The sequence below is a fragment of the Sylvia atricapilla genome, chromosome 1 (genome assembly GCF_009819655.1).
Source record: "Sylvia atricapilla isolate bSylAtr1 chromosome 1, bSylAtr1.pri, whole genome shotgun sequence".
NCBI lineage: Eukaryota > Metazoa > Chordata > Aves > Passeriformes > Sylviidae > Sylvia > Sylvia atricapilla.
In genome coordinates, this window is record NC_089140.1 from 1,041,041 (window position 1) to 1,062,767 (window position 21,727).

Here is a 21,727-nt window from a genome sequence, read left to right on the forward strand (position 1 = left end):
AAAGGTGTGGGACACTACGGACATCATGGCATGGGACACCGTGGGACACCTGGCTTTGGGACATCATAGGCCACCACGGTGTGGGACACTGTGGCATGGGAAACACCGTGGCATGGGAGACACCAAGGCGTGGGACACCATGGCAGGGGACACCATGGGACACCATGGCAGGAGACATCATGGCGGGGGACACTGTGGCATTGGGACATCACGGGACACTGCGGCGTGGGACACCATGCATGGGACAGTGTGGTGGGGGGGGCCTCTGCATTGGGACATGGTGGCATTGGGACACCGTGGTGTGGGGACACATGGCCTTGGGACACCTGTGGTGTGGAACATCATGGCATTGGACACTGTGGGCATTGGGACACCATGGTATGAGACACCATGGCATTGGGACACTGTGGTGTGGGACACCATGGCATTGGGACATGGTGGCATTGGGACACCGTGATGTAGGACATCATGACATTGGCCACCATGGCATGGGAGAAACCATGGCGTGGGACACCAGGACATTGTCCACCATGGCGTGAGAGACATCATGGCATGTGCGGCACCATGGCGTGGGACACCCATGGGACACCCCAGGGCACGGTGGGGACGGGACAGGGCACAGCCCTCCCTCACCTCTGGAGCTCACGGATCTCCAGCCCGCACTCTGATGTCCCAGCACCACGAAGTCCTCGGTGAGGCACATGGCTGTCACCTCCCTGTCCAGCGGGACGGAGGACAGGAGCTTTCCCGTTCACCGAGTACAGGTGCAGCGCGAACCTCTCCTGGAAGGAGCACAGGGGGAGATCGTGGTGGTGCTGGTGGCCAGGAGGGACAACGGGGACACCTGGACGTACCTTGGAGCAGGAGGGCTGCCCCACGGTGGTTTGGGCCACCACCTGTCCCTCGGGCCCCACGGCCAGGTGGGACAGCAGGGCAGGGGGACAGCTCTCGCCGGGCGGCCGCAGGGAGCGGATGAAGAGACCCCGGCGCACGGTGTGGGTGATGATGGTGCCGTCCTGGCGGGGGAGAGGGGACACAGGGTGACCGTGGTGGTGGCACTGCCCATCCCACGGCCACCCCAGGGCCCCGCTGGCTCACCTTGGAGCCGGACACGGCCATGTCCAGCTCGGTGCTGATGGCCACACACGTCACCTCGGCGTCGTGGCCGTACAGCACCTGGACGGGTTTGGGAGCCAGGCCGCTGGAAAAGCCACCCTGGGGTCGGGGACACGGGGACATCAGTGACCTGCTGGCAGTGCCCACCACGAGCTCCCCCTGCTCCTCGAGCCCTCACCTGCTGTAGGACCTGCCACACCATGCACGTGGTGTCCCGTGAGCCAGAAATGAGGTAGATGCCGCAGAGGTCGAGTGACAGGCAGGTGACAACATCTGTGACAGGCCAGAGAGGGACACTGTCAGGGACGCCAGTCCCCTCCCACCACGCTCACCCCCTGACTCCACGGGATGGCACCATGATGTGTTTTTGGATGTGGAATTGCTGCCAATCCCCGTCCAAGATGCATTTTGGGGTGTGGATGCTGCTGCTGCTCCTCACCCCACTCCAGCTCTGAGGTTAGGACCTGGGACTGTCCCCAGGACATGGAGACACTGGGAGATGTCCCTCATGGTGTCACCCGCCTCCTGCCACAGCTCTACAACCCCATCAGGCCATCATCATCATCCTCATCCCTGTGCGGGGAGGACATACCTATGTGCCGGGTGATGTGCCCACGACCTTGCCCTTGGCCAGGGAGGTGACACGGAGACTGTTGTCCCAGTGTCCCCCGCTGAAGAGCAGCTTCCCGTCAGGGGACACGGCCAGCGTGCGCGAGCTCAGGTCGGCCCCGGGGGCAAAGGGGCCCTGCAGGAAGCGCTGGGTCCTGTCAGGAGGGACGTGGGACGGTGCTGGTGGGTTGGTGGCACCTCCAGGGACCATCCCTGGGGATCCCGTGCCCCCGGTGACTCACTTGGCGTTGGTGACAGTGGGGTCTTTGGTGAAGCTGAAGTAGTTGGAGATGTTCTTGTCGTAGGGCAGCCAGTTGTGGGTCCCCAACAGGCCGTTGGCACTCACGGTGACCTGGGCAGAGAGGGAGGGCAGGTGACACTGCTCTCACTGCCGGGATCCTCCAGGCTTGGTCCTGGACCCCCCTGGACCAGCAAACCGTCCCCGTGCCTCAGTTTCCCCCCACTCACCAGGATGTCGGGGATCCCTGGAGTGATGAAGGAATGCGCCTGGTTCTTGGGGACCACGGCCTGCACCAGGGCCACCCCATCGCTGATGCCCTGTGGGGACACAGCAGCTGCTGGCCACCCTCCTGACCACCCCACCCCTCCCGGGGACCCCCGGGGGTGTCCTCACCTCCACGAAGAAGGACTTGAGCTGTCCCCAGGTTCTCGAAGACGTTGGGGGAGCGCGTGTCCAGCTGGGCCAGCCTGCGGGCAGCGCTCTCCGCCGACAGCCGGGCGGGGTGGGGCTCCTGGGGGGGCAGCAGGGCCCCCATCACAACGGGGGACACCCCAAAAGGGGCTGGTTTTGGGGGGGGCTGGGGGTCTGGGCTACCTTGAGCAGCTGGCAGGGCGTCTGCCCGAAGTTGCTGATGATGCCCTCCAGGGCTTTGCGCTGCGTCTCGTCCGTGATGGCGTCCAGGTCCACGGCCCCTGCGGGTGGGGCGGTCACGCTGACGGCGGGGACACACCCCTGTGTGGTTTGGCAGGTGTCCCCACTCCCTGTGCCCCACACCTCACCCTCGTAGGTGCAGTAGTAGAAGACGTTGAGGGCCTCCACGGCGGCCGGGCCGCGCTGCTTGTACCCAAAATGAGGTCGATCCACTCGTGGAGGTGGGCGGAGACATATTCCGACTCCTGTCCAAGGATGGGCCGTCAGGGCGGGCTGGGAAGGGCCGGAGTGCCCCCAGGGCTCCCCCTCTCACCAGGGCTCTGCGGTGCTGCTGGATGAAATCCTCCCGGGAGCGCGCCCACCGCGGCAGCACCACGTCCCCGACCTTCTCGTTGGAGAGCTGCAGGCAGCCCAGGTCAAAGCCTGCGGGCAGGACGAGCATGATGAAGGACACAGACCACCAACCCCGTGCTCCCCATGCAGGACAACGCTGTCCCTTACCGTTCTGGTTCTCCAGGAACTCCGGGAAGTAGAAGAACTCCGGGATGAGCTCCTTGACGTCCACGGGGGTTCTCCATGCGGGCTTGCCACGCTGCCGGCACGAGTGGAACTGCCGGTCCGAGCAGTCAAACCTGGGGGGCACAGCACACCTGGCTGGAGCCTGGCTGTCCCCACGGTGTCCCCTCTGCAGGACGCACCTGCTGGGTGCCACCTGCCGCTCTGCAGCTGGATGTGCAGCGTGGTGAAGGGCTCGGTGCGGATCAGGTAGTGCATGACCCCGGCGGCGTTGGAGTAGTGGGTGCCGTAGTGGAACTTGTCCACCGTGCCCGTGGGGTCCTCGAAGCTCTCGTACCTGCAGGCCAGGTGGGATGGGGTCCAGCAGGAGCCAGCCAGGTGCTCCCCGTGTCCCCCTGCCCCTTTGTGAGGCACTCACTTCTCCCTTGACGTCGCGGGCGTGCCGCTCGTTGACCACCCCGATGGGCTTGGACAGGTCCGGAAGACGGCCGGGTTGGTCAGGTCCAGGGTCTCCGAGACGTAATCCCGCAGGATCCAGGGGAACTGGGAGGGGCCGGGAGGTGGGTGAGGTGAGGGGGGCGGCGGGTGGCTGTGGGGACAGCGGGGGGGACACTCACCACGGGGGTACTGGGACAGGTCGTTGTAGGTGCGCCACGCGATGGTGTTCAGCTGCATGAGGTACTCGAAGTTGGAGATCTCCCGCAGGACCCATTTCTGGAGGGGAAGGAGAGGGAGAAGATGGGCTTGGGGCAGGGGGAGACAGGGCAGACACCCCCCAGCACATGGCAGTGGCTGTCACTTGGCCATCCCTGGTTCCAAAGTTGTCCCAGTCCTACGGCTATCGCTGGTCCCACAGTTGTCCACAGAAGTGTGGCCATGTCCACCCACGGCCATCCCTGGTTCTACAGTCACCTCTGGTCCAATGGCCACCCCCATCCCATAGATGCCTGTTCCACAGCCATCCCTGCTCTCAGACCCATCCATGTCCTACAGTCGTCTTTTGTCCCATGATTGTCCTCACCCCACTGCCATCCCTGGTCCCACGGCCACTCCAACAGCCATCCTCCATCCTGTGTCCATGTCCCTGGCCATGTCCATCCTGGTCCTTTTTGGCCACTCCCAACAGCCATCCCTGATCCCCTGTCCATGTCCAATCCCACTCCACGTTGTCACCCTCCCCTCTTCCATCAGGGAAGCGGGACACAGGGAAGAGGGATGGGCTGGTACCTGTGTGAGCCCCGAGGCTTTGAGCAGCTCCTGGGGGGACCGGCTCCCAAAATAGGTCTGGTTGGGGGGGCTCAGGCCAAGGATGCAGGAATACCACCTTGTTCCTCACCTGGCGGGGACAGACAGACGGACATGAAGCAGCCGGAGCTCGGGCAGGGCCGTGGCCCTGGCAAGGACCTGGGAGCGGATTAGGGGGTCCCTCCTCACCTTCTTCCTGAAGTTGAGGAAGTAGTTGGCCCTGGTCGATGAAGAAGAGCTCGAGGGCGGAGCGGCGCAGGTTTGTAGCGGCGAGGTGGACCTCGCGCAGGTGGGACAAGGGGCGCTTGAAGTCGTAGCCGATCCCTGCCGAGGGTGGGGGGACACGGAGCCCCCCCAGGTGTCACCATCTCGCCATTCCAGAGGCAGGGATGGGGCCGGGCAGGGGTTCCTCACACCCCTCACGGAGCGCCCGCCGTTACCTCCCTCCGTCTCCTCCTTCTCGCTGCTGCCGTCGTAGAAATAAACGTGTTGGGTGGTCACCTCCAGGCGCCCAGGGACCACGGCCACCGTGGTGATGAGCTCGCAGTCCTCTGACACCACCAGCTTCTCCCGCTGGTTCTGCTCCTTGGGCTCAGCCCTGGGGGGCACAGCACTGGGGTGAGGACACTCTGGTGACACCCCCAACCTGGGTGAGGCGGTGTGGTGGGGTCACTCACTGGTTGTCCAGCACGGGGAGGTCCTCCTCGGCCAGCTGGTCATCCTCCAGCTCGCTCACCTTGGCCTCCTTGGCCATGGCGAGTGGGAGGGACTCGGCGGGGTTCTGGAGGTGGTCAGCTCCTGAAAGGAGGATGGGGTCAGCAGGACCCACCACCCCCGAGCTGGGGGCAGCTCCTGTGCAGGGCCCCCCAACTCAACCCCGTCCATGACACCTCCCTTGCCCGTGGCACAGGGGTGACCCACAGGTGGCCCAGGGCCACCACCTCACCCAGGTTGTCCCGCAAGGCGCTGGCCTCCAAGTGCTGGTCGAAATTGAGGTTGGGCACCAGCTTCAGCCTCATCCGGGAGTAGGTCTCAGCACTTGACAGCTTCCAGCGCACCTCCGGTGGGTTCCTGGGGGATACCTCGGGGGTGAGGCCTCCTGGGGACCTCCTGGCCGTGCCACCCAGCTCTGGGGACGGGGTGGGGACTCACCTGTCGGCCCAGGCGGAGCGGGGTGAGGTGAGCAGGCGGCACAGGGACCTCCACTGCTTGAGCACCGTGCTCGTGGTGGTTGTTGGCCTGCTTGAGCCACGTTGGCGTGCCGGGCGTTCTCTGCCTTGCCGCGCTTCGCCGCCGGCTCCAGCACCAGCTCCTGCCCAGGGGACACCACAGGGAAGTGACAACGGGGCTGGCTGGGGCTTGGGGACATCCTCAGGGTAAGGAGAGCATCCCCAGGATGATGTGGTTGGGATGACGAGTGCATCGCAGGGATAATGTGCCTGGAATAAGGAGCATGTCCCCAGGAGTGTCCCCAGGAGGAGGAGCACTTCCTGATGTCCTCAGGGTGGCATCCCTGGAGTGAGGAGCACAACCCCAGGATTAATACCCCAGGGCGAGGAGCACATTCTGAGAATGACATCCCAGAGTTAGGAGAATATTCCCTGGATGACATCCCTGGGTGAGGAGCACGTCCCTAGGCTGAGGAGAAACCAGTGTGACATCCTTGGGGTGAGGAGCCTGTCCCAGGATAAGATGGACATCTTCTGAATGACATCCTTGGGGTGAGGAGTACGTCCCCAGGATAAGGAACCTGTCCCCAGGATAAGGAACACATTCCCCTGGATGACATCCCTGGGATGAACCAGCATGTCCCCAGGCTGAGGAGCACATCCCTGGATGACATCCTGGAGGTGAGGAACATATTCCCAGGCTGAGGAGAACCCAGAGTGACATCCTTGGGGTGAGAAGCCTGTCCCCAGGATAAGGAACACATTCCCTGGATGACATCCCTGGGGTGAGGAGCCTATCCCCAGGATAAGAAGAACACCCCTGGATGACACCTCTGGGATGAACAGCATGTCCCCCAGGCTGAGGAGCACATCCCCTGGATGACATCCCGGAGGTGAGGAACATATCCCAGGCTGAGGAGAACCCCAGAGTGACATCCTTGGGGTGAGAAGCCTGTCCCCAGGATAAGGAGCACATTCCTGGATGAGATCCTGGGGGTGAGGGGCATATCTCCGGGCTGAGGAGCACCCAGGGGTGAGGAGAGTGTCCCCCAGGACAAAGAGCAGCCCCGGGGTGACACCCCAGGACAAGGAGCAGGCAGCACCTGGACAACTTGCGGCTGGCCGCCTTCTCCTGCTCGCGGCGCTGGGAGCTGCTCATCATGGCATCGTAAACAGGCGTTCACAGAAATTGGACATCAGGTCGTGGCTCCTTGGCGAACTGTGTCCATCTCAAACTGGGCCATGGTGGGCTGCACCTGCAGGAGCAGAGGGGCGTTCCCAGGGTGAGGGGATGATCACCTGTCGCCTGATTTTTCAGCTTTCTGATGTTTTTACATTTCTGTGCTGGAGTTCTCACGCTCGTAACATAAACAAAGACTGACGTCTTGTAAATGTACATTCCTTTCCAGGGGGAAGGACAAACTGATGGACTTCTAAGTCGATCACTGCAGCCAGAGAGTTGCTAACCTCATTCCCCAATCGCTGCTCAAAGCCCAAACCCTATTTAAACCCTAAACCCAAATAACTCCCTTCTTTCTTTCTATCCCACAACCATGACGGGTGAGTTTGGTTTCTTTCGCGCCCGTCTGGTGACAACCACCCATCACCCAGCTGATCCCCAACCCCACGGCACCCACGTGCTTCTCGATGAAGCCCCTCCACTCCGGGGTGGTGCAGAAGATCTGGAAGTCCTCGTAGAAGTGGGGCTGCCGTTGGTGGGGGGCCAGCGAGGGCAGGAACTGCTGCAGCTGCAGGGTCTGTAGCACTGGTCCATCAGCGTGCGGACGATGGGCACCAGCCAGGAGAAGGCCTCCGACCTGGACTCCAGGGATCTCCTCAGGGGCGTCTCCAGCTTCCCCAGCAGGTAACAGGCCTCGTCCCTCCGCGGTGCTGACGTGGTCTGCAGCAGGGCTGTGCAGCTTCACGTAGGCCAGCGAGTGCAGCTGCGGGGACACGGGGACATCAGCGGGGCCACCGCCGTGCCACCAGTGCTGCATTGCACTAAGTAATTAGTTGGTTTTTGCACTGGGTGTTCTTTCGCTGTGCCTTCCCGTGTATCCTGGCACCTCTCCTTCACCTGACACCCCCTGTATCTCTCCTCCCCCTGGGTCCACCACCACGGGTCCTCAGCCCCCCTCCCCTCTTCCCTAGGGCTTAAAACTCCTCGGATCAGGGGTCCTGCCCTCTTTTTCCTCCTGGGGCTCCGAGGAGCAGGTTCTGCATTAAATCTGTGGGATCGTTTCCCATGAAGAATCAGAGCACCTTTTATCTTTTATCTTTGTCCTAACCCAGATTCCCCCCACGAGGTCCACAGCTGGACCTCAGGGGTGCTGGAACTCGGCAGATTGGTGCCCAACGACACCCCTGAGGTCCAGCCCTGGCTAAACGTGGTCTGGGCAACCGAGGGGAGGGAGGGGTGGCCCACCTGGGGGTCCTGCAGCAGGATGTACCCCAGCAGCACCCGCAGCCCCGTCTGCGCCATCTCCTTGAGGTCCGAGGTGCCGTTGGCCAGGTGGTGCCACACGCCCAGCTTGTCCAGCAGGCTGCTGACCCCTCGTAGATCTGGGGGGACACCGTGAGTGGGAACCCAGCCCTGCCAAGACCCAGCACCCAGCCTTCCTTGGATTCCACCCAGCCTTCCTTGGATTCCACCCAGTCCTCCTCGGATTTGACCCAGTCCTCCTCGGATTTGGGGTTGGGTTTAGGATCAGTTGGGTAGAAGAACCCAACTCATGATGAACTGGTCTGGGTTTGGCATGAGGCTGGGGCTCAGGAATTATGGTCAGGGGTCAGGGTTAGGGGCTGGAGTAAGGGTTGGGCTTTAGGACAAAGATTTAGGATTAGGATGCAGGAAGTACAGTGAAGTCACAGGCTGTGAAACAGTTTTAAGAAAGAGTTAGGGTTTAGAAAAGTTAGGGTTAAGATTAGGTTTGAGGGTTGGGCTTTATGCAAAAGATGTGGGGTTAATGTTTAGGATCGTGGTTTAGGAGATACAGTTAAATAATTTAGAGTCTGTGAGTTATTCTTAGGGTAAAGGCTCAGGGTTTAGAGGACGAAGGGTTTGCATTTATGGTAAGGTTTAAGGTTAAAGTTTAGGGTTAGGGTTAGGATTAAGGTTTAAGGATAGGATTGGGATTCGATTTAAGATTACAAATAAGGCTGAGGTTATTTCCTGAATTAGGATTAGCCTTTGATTTAAATCTAGGATTGAGGCTGCAGTTATTTCCAAGGTTAGGATTAAGCTTCGATTTCAATTAGGAACAAATCCGAGTTCAAGTTCTGCAGGCGGGGCTGGCTTTAGGGCCAGGGAGGATTAGCAGGGCTGGGGTTTGGGATCAGGAATCGCTGCTCCTTCCCATCACCTTCTCGCTCCACAGGGCCTGGTTGTTGTGTCCCTCGGAGAACAGGAAATCCTGGAGCAGCCTCAGCAGCTTCAGGGCGTTGTGGGTGAGCCCGGGCAGGGCGGCGGGGCCCGACTCCCTCAGGTCCGTCAGCGCCGACTCCAGCATCATCTCCAGCAGGCTGCGGGGCCAGCGGGGGCTCCCGAGGGTGTCCTTCCCTCCCTGGGTGCCCACCCTGGGTGCCCTTCCCTGGGATCCACCCCCTGGAAGCCCTTCCCTGGGGACCCATCCCTGGGGATCCACCCTTGGGTGCCCTTCCCAAAGGGATCCACCCCTGGGTGCCCTTCCCTGGGATCCACCCTCGGGAGCCCTTCGCTGGTGACCCATCTCTGGGGATCCACCCTTGAGTGCCCTTCCCAAGGGATTCACTCCTGGGGATCCACACCTGGGTGCCCTTCCCTGGGTGCCTTCCCTGTGGATTCACCCCGGGTGTCCTTCCCAAAGGATCCATCCACCCCTTGGTGCTCTTCCTAAAGGGATCCACCCCTGGGTGACCTTCCCAAAGGGATCCACCCCTGGGGACCCATCCCTGGGTGCCCTTCCCTGGGGATCCACCCCTGGGTGCCCTTCCCTGGGGATCCACCCCTGGGTGCGCTTCCCAAGGGACCCATCTCTGGGTGCCTTCCCTGGGGATTCACCCCTAGGTGTCCTTCCCAAAGGATCCATCCACCCCTGGGTGCTCTTCCCAAGGGATCCACCCCTGGGTGCCTTCCCTGTGGATTCACCCCTGAGTGCCCTTCCCAAAGGATCCATCCACCTCTGGGTGCCCTTCCCTGGGGATCCACCCCTGGGTGCGCTTCCCAAGGGACCCATCTCTGGGTGCCTTCCCTGGGGATTCACCCCGGGTGTCCTTCCCAAGGGATCCATCCACCCCTGGGTGCCCTTCCCAAAGGGATCCACTCCTGGGAGCCCTTCCCTAGGGACCCACCCCTGGGGACCCATCCCTGGGTGCCTTCCCTGGGGATTCACCCCTAGGTGTCCTTCCCAAAGGATCCATCCACCCCTGGGTGCTCTTCCAAAAGGGATCCACCCCTGGGTTCCCTTCCCTGAGGACCCTTCCCTGGGGATCCACCCTTGGGTGCCCTTCCCAAGGGATCCACTCCTGGGAGCCCTTCCCTGGGGACCCTTCTCTGGGAACCCATCCCTGGGTGCCTTCCCTGAGGATTCACCCCTGGGTGTCGTTCCCAAAGGATCCATCCATCTCTGGGTGCCCTTCCCTGTGGATTCACCCCTGGGTGTCCTTCCCAAAGGATCCACTCCTGGGGACCCATCTCTGGGTGCCTTCCCTGGTGATTCACCCCTAGGTGTCCTTCCCAATGGATCCATCCACCCCTGGGTGCCCTTCCAAAAGGGACCCACCCCTGGGTGCCCTTCCCTGGGTGCCTTTCCTGGGGATTCACCCTTGGGTGCCCTTCCCAAGGGATCCACTCCTGGGTGCCTTCCCTGGGGATTCACCCCTGGGTGCCCTTCCCAAGGGGATCCACTCCTGGGAGCCCTTCCCTAGGGACCCACCCCTGGGGACCCATCCCTGGGTGCCTTCCCTGGGGATTCACCCCTGGGTGTCCTTCCCAAAGGATCCATCCACCCCTGGGTGCCCTTCCCAAAGGGATCCACCCCTGGGTGCCCTTCCCAAGGAACCCACCCCTGGGTGCCCTTCCCAAGGAACCCACCCCTGGGTGCCCACCCCTGGATGCCCTTCCCAGGGGACCCACCCACCCCAGGGACACGGGCGGGTCTCACCTGCGTTTGATCTCGTCCGGGGGCCTCACCAGCTCGCAGGCTGTGCCCAGCTTGGTGAGCACGGAGAAGACCTGGCCCCGCTCCCTCCAGGCCGCCTCGTCCCAGCCCTCCACGCCTCGCCACGTCACCGAGAAGATGATGTTGGTCAGCAGGTTGCACAGCTCCTCCTCGGGGGTTTGCTGCCGGCGGAGAGGGGGGTGAGAGGTGGTGGTCCCTGGGAGGGATGGGGGTTTGCTTCTTTTTTTAACAGCGTCTGATGGGTTCTTCTTCTTGTCCTGATTGTTTTGATTATGTTTTCGTGCTTCAGAAAAAAAAAAAGCTGTTGGGTGGAGGAGTCTTTTTTTCCTCAGTAAAGAAGTGGGAGTTGTGGTGGTCCCTGGACCAGCCATAAAGGACAGTTCACTCCCTTATGTTGGAGTCCAGGGCATTCCTCTGGATGCCCTGGAAGGTCACAGACCTCTGTAGAGAAGACTGGGACCTGAACAAAGGGGTTTGAATCCTGGGAGCTGTGGAGACAGTCCAGGGGGGTTGGAGACCCTGGCACTGAGCCCAGGAGGACACAGCCTTTGACTTCAGCCCACGGAAAAAACTTCCAACACCGAGAGAAGAATTACAAGTCACAAAGGTGTGACAGACAGTAGTGTAGTGGGTGGAAAATTTTGTAGTTTTAGGTTTTTAGAATATAGGGACAAGATGGAGGAATTAGGGCGATGCCCTGGCTTCTTCTTCTTCCCCCTTGGCATCCATCTTCTGTTGTGACAGTGGCACAAAGTAGTTTAAGGGGATTGGGTCAGAGTAGAAATGAACCTGTCAGTACAGGTGATGGGTATTGGCACATCACTGTCAATAATATACACGTAATAATAATAATAATACACACGTAATTATCTGCTTAAAGAGGCTGCGACCTCCCATCGAGGGGGAAGTCGTCCTGTGTCCCAGCAGCAGAACACCTCAGTGGGCACAGAGGACATTGTGAGATAAGAATTAATAAACAATGCAAGAAACCAAGAAAAAACAAGACTGTAGGGGCATCTGTGGACGGCAGGGACAAGGAACTCTGCGGACCTGAGATATTCCAGAAACACGTGGTTTTACTGCTAGGGCTGTGGGGAAAGAGGGCTGCTTTCAGCACCAGCCTCGGCTGAAGGGAAGCCCTTAGAGAGGGAGAGAGAGAGGGGATGAGGTGAGGGAGGTAAGGAGAGTGCCGGGGTCAGGGAGGGAGGAGAGAGGGAGGGAGAAGAAGCAGAAGGAGAGAGCGGGCAAGAGATGGGGTGAAGAGGCAACAGAGGAAAAAGGGACGAGAAGAGAAGAGGTGAAGACGTAAGCGGTAAGAGGTAAGAGAGTAAGAGACAAGAGAGCGAGGACCTTGTTCCAACACATCACATCTCCTTTTGTGTTGAATATTCTAATTTACAGTGACCAACAGGCGCAAGATACAAAACCTACAAATTTTGCATGCAACCTGTGAGAACTACTAAATTACCATATCATCCTATATTCTAAACTCTAAAGACTACTTATCTACTTTTTCCTTGATGCCTTGGCAGGGTGGAGGCAGACTGCATTCTTGGGTCCTTTTGTTTTCTGTCCATCAACCTGTCTCCAGTTAATCACCGTCCTCCTGCCTGCCATGCCTGCATCTCAGAGCTGCCCTTCATTTCTATTTCACTCACAGGTTTTACATCTCCAGGATTTCTTACAGACAACCATATCCATAAGCCCTTCCTGCTCCATCTTTCCCAAACACAAGACCTTGAAATGGAACTATCCGTTTCATTCCCGCTTCTGGCCCAGGGCCTTCAGAGGGCAAAGGACTCTCTCAAACCACCACCTGAATCTCGGGTGAGCAGAGAACCAACCCCGAGACCTTAGAGGGTGCACAGCCCCTCAGTTTTCAGGGACTCCCCTTTGAGAAGCCCCTTCGAGAGTTTTCCTTGTGGCTCAAGGTGAGAAAAAATACTCCAACCCATGAGCCTTTGCAGCCCTATGCTAATATTTCACACCCCATTGGTTGTTCCCTTTGGGTATTGGTTATTACCCTTCCTGATTGGCTCTTTTTGGATCCTCCCCCTGATTGGTCCCTTTCCCAATTCCTTTCCCCATTGGCCAGGCTGTGAAACCCCGCCCCTGGATAACCTATATAATCCTTCTCCCTCGGGACCATTGGGTTCTTTTCTCTCCTGACTTCATGGAGTAAAGAAGCTTTTCTGGAGGCTGGAAAGACCCTGGCTGGCTGCTTTTCCTCCTGTGTCTCCCGGGGTGGAAAACGCAGCTCTGCTGCCCAGGCAGCCACCTGGGAACTGACAGTGCTCAGAAAACAGATCTTAGACTCCAGGCAGCGACTCGAAGCCTGTGAGAAAATCTGGCCTGGGAAACGGTGAGGAGGAACCCCAAACGATCCCTATAAACAATCCCTGTAGATCTCCTCCTCCTCCTGACTCCTGGTGCTTTTCCAATTTGTTTTCTGGTAGAGATGTTTACAAAAAGGTGGTGTCCCAAAGGACCAATCCTCTTCATTGCACCCAAACACTGTATAAAAGAATCTCTCTTTCAACAAACTTTGCTGTAAGCTCTCTGAAGAAATCAGAGTTCTATGTGTTGTAACATGAGCTGACCTGAATTGAACGATACAGCCACACAAAGAGCAAAAAAACCCCAAACACTTGAAAACGCACCGAAGATCTGACCACTCTGCACCTAAGGGTGCAAACGGCTGATCACTGTGCTGTCGCCCTGATTTTTCAGCCTTCTGATGTTTTGTACTGGAGCTTTCTCACACATTGTAACATAAATGAAAAGTGATGTTTGTAAATTGAGCATTCCCTCCAGGGGGAAGGACAAAACTGATGGACTTCTTGGGTGACCAGTGGGGTCAAAGAGGTGTCAACCTTGTCCCCCAGACCCTGATCAAACTCCAAAACCTGTTTTAAGTCAGAATCCTAAAATAAACTTCCTTCTTTCTCGTTTTCACAACATGATGGGTGAGTGTGGATTTTCGTGTCTGTCTGGTGACACTGTGCCCGGGAGAGCACCAAACAGCTGATCACTCTGCACCTAAGGGTGCAAAAAGAGCTGATCTCTGTGCCTGGGAGTGCCTGTGCCTCCTTCTATCCAGGTGTCTTGTAAAAGACACTCCAAGAGAGGAATGTCTTGGCACCTTCACCACCGGACCAGACCCTGAGGGTGCCCTGGGGTGGTGGGGACAAAGGTTTGGGGCTCACCTGGGGGTTGCTGGTGTTGGAGATGTTGTCACTGGGCAGCACATCCTGGTAGCTGCTCTCATCCAGGACGTTGGACAGGCTGGAGCTCTTGCGGGCTCGCATTCCCGGGAAAGGCTTGAAGCTCTCCAAAGGTGAGGGGGTTCCGGGGCCGCTGGCCGGGGTCTGGGTGCCGCTCTCAGCCGTGGCCATGGAGCTGGTGCTGGCCAGGTCCAGCCCCAGGTCGAAGGGCGAGGTGGAGAAGGGGGACAGCGGGTGGTAGACCCCATCAAAGGGCGGACCGTCCCCGGGGTTGGAGGACGAGCGGCTGGCGCGGTCGGAGGAGTCGAAGGATTTGAAGTTGTAGGAGTGGAAGGACTTGGTGCGGCCGCTCGGGGAGATGGAGTGGTCGGAGAAGCCCTCGGAGAGCTCCTGGTCCGAGGCCTCGTATCCCAGCGGGAGGAAGACGTCGAGCTCCTGGAGCTCGGTGGGCGGTGGGCTCAGCCTGTCCTTGGCCGAGGGCAGCGGCTCCGGGCAGAACGCGGCGCTCGGGCTGCGCTGGTGGCACTCGTAGGACTCCTTCACGTAGAGCTTGGTGAGCGTGTCCTGCCAGCCGGCCAGCCTGGCCAGCTGCTTCACCAGGTCCTGCTGCGCGTAGATCAGGTGGAAGAGCTGCAGGAGGAGGAGGAGGAAAAGGAAAACAAAAAGGAAAAGGAGGAGGAGGAAAAGGAAGAGGAGGAGGAGGAGGAGGAAAAAGGAAGAGGAGGAGAAAGGAGGAGAAAGGAGGAGAAAGGAGGAGAAAGGAGGAGAAAGGAGGAGAAAGGAGGAGAAAGGAGGAGAAAGGAGGAGAAAGGAGGAGAAAGGAGGAGAAAGGAGGAGAAAGGAGGAGAAAGGAGGAGAAAGGAGGAGAAAGGAGGAGAAAGGAGGAGAAAGGAGGAAAAAGGAGGAAAAAGGAGGAAAAAGGAGGAAAAAGGAGGAGAATGAAAAGAAGGAAAAGAAGGAAAAGGAGCAGAAGGAGCAGAAGGAGCAGAAGGAAGGGGGGGAGGAAGGACATTGGATGTTGCTGCCCCAGCTCTTGACGGATGGACCCATCCCAGGAACAGGAGCACCCCAGATCCTCCAAAACCACCACAGGGTGCTGGAGCTCCCCAGTTTCCATGCTGGCAGATCCATGTCACCACCATCCCCACGGCCACCACTTCTGGGCACAGCTGGGTGTCCAAGGAGCTCAGCCTTGGGGTGACACCTCTGTCACCTCTCACTGTGTCCCCTCTGTCACCTCCCTGCTCACCTTACGGCAGATGTCGAGTCGGATGCTCAGCTCAGCGCGGTGGGACAGGTACACCACGGCCACCAGGTCCTTGTAGTTGGGAGGGTCTGTGGACAAGGAGAGTCAGCACAGGGGTGGGACACTTCTGCTGTCCCCAGAAGCCACCAGAGACCCAGCCCAGCTGAACCTGCTGGGAAGCCACTGGCACTGATCCCATGGCACATGGCTGGGATGGTGGCCTGGTTTTTTGGCACACGGTTGGCATGGTGGCCTGTTTTTTTTGGCACACAGTAGGAATGGTGGCCTCGTTTTTTGGCACACGGTTGGGATGGTGGCCTGGTTTTTTTGGCACACGGTTGGCATGGTGGCCTGGTTTTTTGGCACATGGTTGGAATGGTGGCCTGTTATTTTGGCACATAGTAGGGATGGTGGCCTGGTTTCTTTGGCACACAGTAGGGATGGTGGCCTGGTTTCTTGGGCACATGATTGGGATGGTGGCCTGGTTTCTTGGGCACATGATTGGGATGGTGGCCTGGTTTCTTGGGCACACAGTTGGGATGGTGGCCTGGTTTTTTGGCACATGGTTGGAATGGTGGCCTGGTTTTTTGGCACACAGTTGGGATGGTGGCCTGGATTTTTGGCACACGGTTGGCATGGTGGCCTGGTTTTTTTGGCACACAGCTGGGATGGTGGCCTGGTTTCTTGGGCACATGATTGGGATGGTGGCCTGGTTTTTTGGCACACAGTAGGGATGGTGGCCTGGTTTCTTTGGCACATGGTTGGAATGGTGGCCTGGTTTCTTTGGCACATGGTTGGGATGGTGGCCTGGATTTTTGGCACACAGTTGGGACGGTGGCCTGGATTTTTGGCACACAGTTGGGACGGTGGCCTGGTTTTTTTGGCCCACAGTAGAGATGGTGGCCTGGGTTTTTGGCACATGGTTGGAATGGTGGCCTGGTTTTTTGGCACACAGTTGGGATGGTGGCCTGGTTTTTTGGCACACAGTTGGGATGGTGGCCTGGTTTTTTGGCGCATGGTTGGAATGGTGGCCTGGTTTTTTGGCACACAGTAGGGATGGTGGCCTGTTTTTTTGGCACACAATAGGGACGGTGGCCTGGTTTTCTGGCACACAGTTGGGATGGTGGCCTGGTTTCTTGGGCACATGATTGGAATGGTGTCCTGGTTTTTTTGGCACACGGTTGGGATGGTGGCCTGGTTTTTTGGCACACGGTTGGGATGGTGGCCTGATGTTTTGGCAGACAGTAGGGATGGTGGCCTAGTTTCTTGGCACAGGATTGGAATGGTGGTCTGGTTTTTGGCACATGGTTGGAATGGTGGCCTGGTTTCTTGGCACAGGATTGGAATGGTGGCCTGTTTTTTTGGCACACGGTTGGGATGGTGGCCTGGTTTCTTGGCACAGGATTGGAATGGTGGCCTGTTTTTTTGGCACACGGTTGGGATGGTGGCCTGGTTTCTTTACCTGCCCCCAGGACCTGCTCGGAGAGGCAGCGGAAGAGCAGCATGGAGCCGGGAATGTCGCTGAGGTAGGAGATGAGCCCGTGGTACCCGATGTCCTTCAGCTTCAGGCGGCTCTTGCTGCGCTCGGGGACCTTCTCGTACTTGAGCATCTTGTAGAGGATCTGGTGGGACAGCCAGAGGAGGCCACCTGGCTGTCACCTCCCTGCTGGGGACAGCAGGAGGTGGGCGCTGGGGACCTGCCCTACCTTGAAGACCCTTTCCCGCACTTCATCCGAGAACTTCTTCTGCACCAGCAGGGAGAAGAGCAGCTCCACGTGGCCCGGCTCGAAGAGGAAGGCAAAGAGCTGCTCCTGGGCTGGGGAGCCCTTCAGCAGGCTGTGGATCACCTCCAGCGCCCCACAGACCTGCAGGACACAGGGAGGGTTGTCCACTGCCCCTCCGAGTGTCCCACCGGGACCTCAGTGGCTTGTCCCCAGCCCACGTTTGGGCTGAGGGGTTTGGGGACCTCAGTGTGGCCGGTGACTCACCTGCTGCTCATCCTGTGCCCCAGCCAGGTAGTTCAGCAAGCTCTGCATCTCCTCCGCAGAGAAGCTCCTGCAGAAGAAATCCTTCACCAGGCTGAAAAGGGACGTCTGCACTGTCCTGATGTCATCGGTGGCCGTGGTCTTCTCCCTGGAGGTGCTGAGTGACAGACACGGAGATGTGTCCCTTGTCACCCACCACGCATCACCAGCATCATCCCAAATCCCAGCACAAAGCCTGAGGGGCTCCAGGGATCTCCTGCCCCTTTGCACACTCCACACGTTTGGGTCTGCTTGTGGCAGAAGCCACCACGCTCCTGGTGGATGCAGGGTGTGGATTTTGGAGGTCAGGGGTGGGACATGGAAGGTCCCACAATGCTCCCACTCTGGAAGGAGGGATATTATCCCACAAAAATGGTGTTTAGCCAAGCCACAGCTCCCGGGGTGAAGCCCACCCCATCAGGATTCCAGGAATACAGCCCCGCATGAAATCGCCCACTGCTCCAGGATTCCATCCCCACATGGAATCACCCACAGCTCCAGGATTCCAACCCCACATGGAATCACCCACAGATCCAGGATCCCAGCCCCACATGGAATCACCCACAGCTCCAGGATCCCATCACCACATGGAATCACCCACAGCTCCAGGATCCCAGCCCCACATGGAATCACCCACAGCTCCAGGATCCCATCCCTCTGTGGAATCACCCACAGCTCCAGGATCCCATCCCCGTGTGGAATCACCCACAGCTCCAGGATCCCATCTCCACATGGAATCACCCACAGCTCCAGGATCCCATCCCCGTGTGGAATCACCCACAGCTCCAGGATCCCATCCCTCTGTGGAATCACCCACAGCTCCAGGATCCCATCCCCACATGGAATCACCCACAGCTCCAGGATCCCATCCCTCTGTGGAATCACCCACAGCTCCAGGATCCCATCCCCACATGGAATCACCCACAGCTCCAGGATCCCATCCCCGTGTGGAATCACCCACAGCTCCAGGATCCCATCCCTCTGTGGAATCACCCACAGCTCCAGGATCCCATCCCCACATGGAATCACCCACAGCTCCAGGATCCCAGCCCTCTGTGGAATCACCCACAGCTCCAGGATCCCATCCCCGTGTGGAATCACCCACAGCTCCAGGATCCCATCCCTCTGTGGAATCACCCACAGCTCCAGGATCCCAGCCCCACATGGAATCACCCACAGCTCCAGGATCCCATCCCCGTGTGGAATCACCCACAGCTCCAGGATCCCATCCCTCTGTGGAATCACCCACAGCTCCAGGATCCCATCCCCGTGTGGAATCACCCACAGCTCCAGGATCCCATCTCCATATGGAATCACCCATAGCTCCAGGATTCCATCCCCACATGGAATCACCCACAGCTCCAGGATCCCAGCACGTGGCAGCTCACCCGTAGTAGGTCCTGATGGAGTCCAGCACAAACTGCACCCCGTACTTCCTGCGGATGCGCTGCTTGTGGTCCTTGACCACGCTGGCCAGGTACTGGATGTGACCTGCAGGGGAGAAGCTGTCAGGATCCCAGGGAGGCTGGCCAGGATGGACATTCCCGGGCGTTCCCAGGTCTCACCTAGGCGCACGGCGAAGTCGCTGTTGCTCCAGATGCGGAAGTCGAAGAGCAGGTGCTGGTAGAGGAGGTGCAGCAGGAGCCCGCTGCCCTCGGAGCCCACCTGCTCCATCAGCAGCTGCGAGGCCATCAGGGTGCTCATGTCCAGCAGCGGGCCAGGCACCTGCCACGGGGGACAGGGTGACACTCCCAGCCCCTTGGGAAGGGTGAGGTGTCGCCCTGATTTTTTTCTGCCTTCTGATGTTTACATTCTGTACTGGAGTTTTCTCACCGTTGCAACATAAACAAAATGATGTTTTATAAATCATGCACTCCTTCCCGGGGGAAGGACAAACTGATGGACTTCTGGTTTGACCAGTGAGCTCAGAGAGGTGTCAACCTCGTCCCCCACCCTATTTAAACCCAAACCCCAAAATAAACTGCCTTCTTTCCCGTCTCAGAACTGGACTGTGAGAGCAGTTCTTTGTGCCCGTCTGGTGACAATGGGGACAGGGTTTGGGAGCCTCCCCCACCTTGTGCAGCAGCGCTCCGATGATGGCTGGCCCGTGGCACTGCACCAGGCTCTCCTGGTTCACGGCGTGGTGCCGCACAAAGTTCTTCACCAGCAGCAGGAAGGCGGCCACGCTGTTCCTCTCCAGCCTGCTCTCTGCAGGGCAGGGACAGATCTGTGAGCCCCCAGCCCACCCAAACCCTTCCTGGAACTCCCATGTAGCTGTCTCTCCAAACTTTTCACCTGCTCTCTCCAGACTTGAGGAGATGGAAGCCCCGGCTGCTTTGAGCTTTGGAATGAGCAGCTGGATGCTGGGAGGAAGCACGTCCCACCCATTCCTGGAGCCACCCTCAGCCTCCCAGAACTGTTTGTTTGGGACTAACTGGGTCATAACAACATCCCAAGTGTTTCCTCCGTTACCCCGTAACTCCTGGAGCCTCAGGCAGGATCTCTGCTGCCCGTGGTGGACACCTGCCAGGCTCAGGAACCCCTCCGTGGCCACTTTCAGCCACCTGAGCAGGACAACTCCTGCTTCTCGTGCCCTGAACTCCTCACCTGAGGACTTTCCCAGCGGGATGAGCATGCCCTGGGCGTTCCTGGAGGATGTCAGCTCCGGTCCCACCAGGTCGTTGGTCTCCTGCTCATCCTCAGGCTCCTCTGTCTTGGACACCACCTGCTCCAGCAGGGGCAGGAGCACCCCCATGCCACCCACGCAGTTGACCACGTCCTGAGGGAGGAAGGGAGGGGAGAGGCTTTGATGGGTGGAGGAGGAGGTCCATGGCACCTGGGGGTCCCCCAAAAGTCACCTGCTCCCCTGCACCACCCACGGTGCCCACCCTGGGACATATTGGTGGGCCCAACACCATGGGCAGAGTCCCTGCAGGGTCCAGCTGTGGGGGTCCTGCCCTGGGATTGTGCCCCAGGAGGGACCCCCCTGCCTCCAGGCCACGGGGTGGACAGGTGACACTGTCTCCAGCCCACCTTGACGTCCCAGTGGACCACCTTGTGTCCTGTCAGCCTCCCGTCCAAGCTGTGGCTGGGAGAGAGGTCCAAGCAGATGTTGTTCCTGCAGGCCTGGAAGAGAGCACCATGGGAGCATCCTCGTGCTCCTGGACACGTCCCTGGTGTCACAGCAGCCCGCCAGCGCTGTCCCTGTCCCCGGGGGGGTGGCTCTCCTCACCTGGGGGGTGTAGTACAGCAGGAGTTTGCTGCTGAGCTCCACCAAGTCACCTTCCAGGGTGAACGGAGATGTGACATTTGGGCCTGGGGGGGAGGACTGGGGTGAGCTGGGACACGGGGGAGGAGCCCCCGGTCACCACCAGCACTGGGGGGACATCCTCCACGTCCCACCCTGACGCACCTGCACAGAAGAGAGCCTTGACCTGTGCCTGCTGCAGAGCCTCGCAGAAGATGGCCACGGAGCCCAGGTGCCCCTCCAGCGAGGTGGGGCTGCCCCACTCCATGTCCTGGCTGCCGGCCGCCGTGGTGGCCACCACCCCCTCCGTGGGCAGCTGCGTGGGGGTCCACGAGTGGGGCCCCAGGGTGGCGGGGACGGACTGGGAGCGCCCCAGCACAGGGTGTTGGGGGAAGGCCAGCTCTGGTCCGTGGGACACCGGCGCGGTGCTGGCGGCCGTCGTGGTGGTCCGGTGACCGGCGGAGCCGATGCAGCACGAGGTGAAGGACTGGGAGGGAGAAGGGAACCACGCTCAGCCCCAGAGAGGCCACGCAGAAGGGTGTGGGAGGGCGCTGGGAGGATCTCCCACCTCGTGGAGGGACGGGAAGCGCAGCTGGGCTGTTTTCCGCAGGTGTCCGTCGGCGTAGATGCTGACCACGTTCTGGCCGAAGGGCCGGCGGCCGGCGACGTGGACAATGTCCACGCAGTGCTGGGGGGACAGAGAGGGGCTGGAACAATGTGTCCTTCTGCAGGGGCAGCTACAGCCTCTCTACACCTCCAGTAGAGAAACTGCTTGAGAAGAATTCAGGCAGCAATTCGAGCTCGCACAACCACACACGTTACGAGGCTGGCTCAGCAGAGGGGCAGAAGGCTCCCAGCCCCAAATCAATTTCCAGCAAGGGTTTATTCCATGTGCCAAAGGAGAACCCGGAGCCAAAGAGGGGGATAATGTGGTTTCTCTCAGTTATACAGTGTCTTTGATTCCTGGGTGGTACAAAGGGGGCAGGGCAGGGGACAAGTGACCACAGGGAAGAGAGGAACTGGACACCAGGCCGCAATGCCAATGGGGAAACGGGGAAAGGGGATACCATGGAGGGGCTGATAGACTTGCAAAACCCCAGGAGAAGACTACACAATGTTTGCAAGAAGCCATGGGAGAGAAACTTTTTTTGTCACTACCGGGAGGGACAACCTTCACTTTTCCAGGGCAAAGCAGTTGGAAATTCCTTTGATGGCACAAAGGACTCCACAAGGGACATCGGGGCACTGTGGTGTCCCCAGTGGGGACGGGGACGGGGTCA

The 21,727-nt window shown here is 59.3% G+C and overlaps 1 protein-coding gene across 1 annotated transcript in view; it reads right to left on the reverse strand.

Annotated features, from left to right (window-relative positions):
- Positions 1-21,727, reverse strand: part of NBEAL2 (neurobeachin like 2) — a 40,425-nt gene that overhangs the window by 1,956 nt on the left and 16,742 nt on the right. The window contains 55 exon segments of the mRNA XM_066313361.1: positions 600-676; positions 679-748; positions 750-782; positions 855-1,016; positions 1,099-1,215; positions 1,295-1,389; positions 1,709-1,732; positions 1,735-1,880; positions 1,968-2,077; positions 2,194-2,283; positions 2,360-2,386; positions 2,388-2,477; positions 2,561-2,658; positions 2,746-2,817; positions 2,820-2,862; positions 2,931-3,040; positions 3,119-3,185; positions 3,187-3,221; positions 3,224-3,249; positions 3,330-3,474; positions 3,557-3,613; positions 3,616-3,681; positions 3,757-3,847; positions 4,361-4,453; positions 4,455-4,469; positions 4,568-4,597; positions 4,599-4,702; positions 4,819-4,976; positions 5,056-5,176; positions 5,325-5,449; positions 5,531-5,601; positions 5,603-5,626; positions 5,628-5,695; positions 6,655-6,727; positions 6,730-6,762; positions 6,765-6,803; positions 7,185-7,306; positions 7,309-7,456; positions 7,458-7,490; positions 7,973-8,109; positions 8,897-9,069; positions 10,689-10,867; positions 13,913-14,560; positions 15,180-15,265; positions 16,639-16,798; positions 16,883-17,041; positions 17,165-17,318; positions 18,589-18,691; positions 18,766-18,925; positions 19,275-19,408; positions 19,808-19,979; positions 20,234-20,326; positions 20,433-20,515; positions 20,613-20,934; positions 21,016-21,135. Of these exon segments, the coding sequence (XP_066169458.1) occupies positions 600-676; positions 679-748; positions 750-782; positions 855-1,016; positions 1,099-1,215; positions 1,295-1,389; positions 1,709-1,732; positions 1,735-1,880; positions 1,968-2,077; positions 2,194-2,283; positions 2,360-2,386; positions 2,388-2,477; positions 2,561-2,658; positions 2,746-2,817; positions 2,820-2,862; positions 2,931-3,040; positions 3,119-3,185; positions 3,187-3,221; positions 3,224-3,249; positions 3,330-3,474; positions 3,557-3,613; positions 3,616-3,681; positions 3,757-3,847; positions 4,361-4,453; positions 4,455-4,469; positions 4,568-4,597; positions 4,599-4,702; positions 4,819-4,976; positions 5,056-5,176; positions 5,325-5,449; positions 5,531-5,601; positions 5,603-5,626; positions 5,628-5,695; positions 6,655-6,727; positions 6,730-6,762; positions 6,765-6,803; positions 7,185-7,306; positions 7,309-7,456; positions 7,458-7,490; positions 7,973-8,109; positions 8,897-9,069; positions 10,689-10,867; positions 13,913-14,560; positions 15,180-15,265; positions 16,639-16,798; positions 16,883-17,041; positions 17,165-17,318; positions 18,589-18,691; positions 18,766-18,925; positions 19,275-19,408; positions 19,808-19,979; positions 20,234-20,326; positions 20,433-20,515; positions 20,613-20,934; positions 21,016-21,135 (5,991 nt within the window).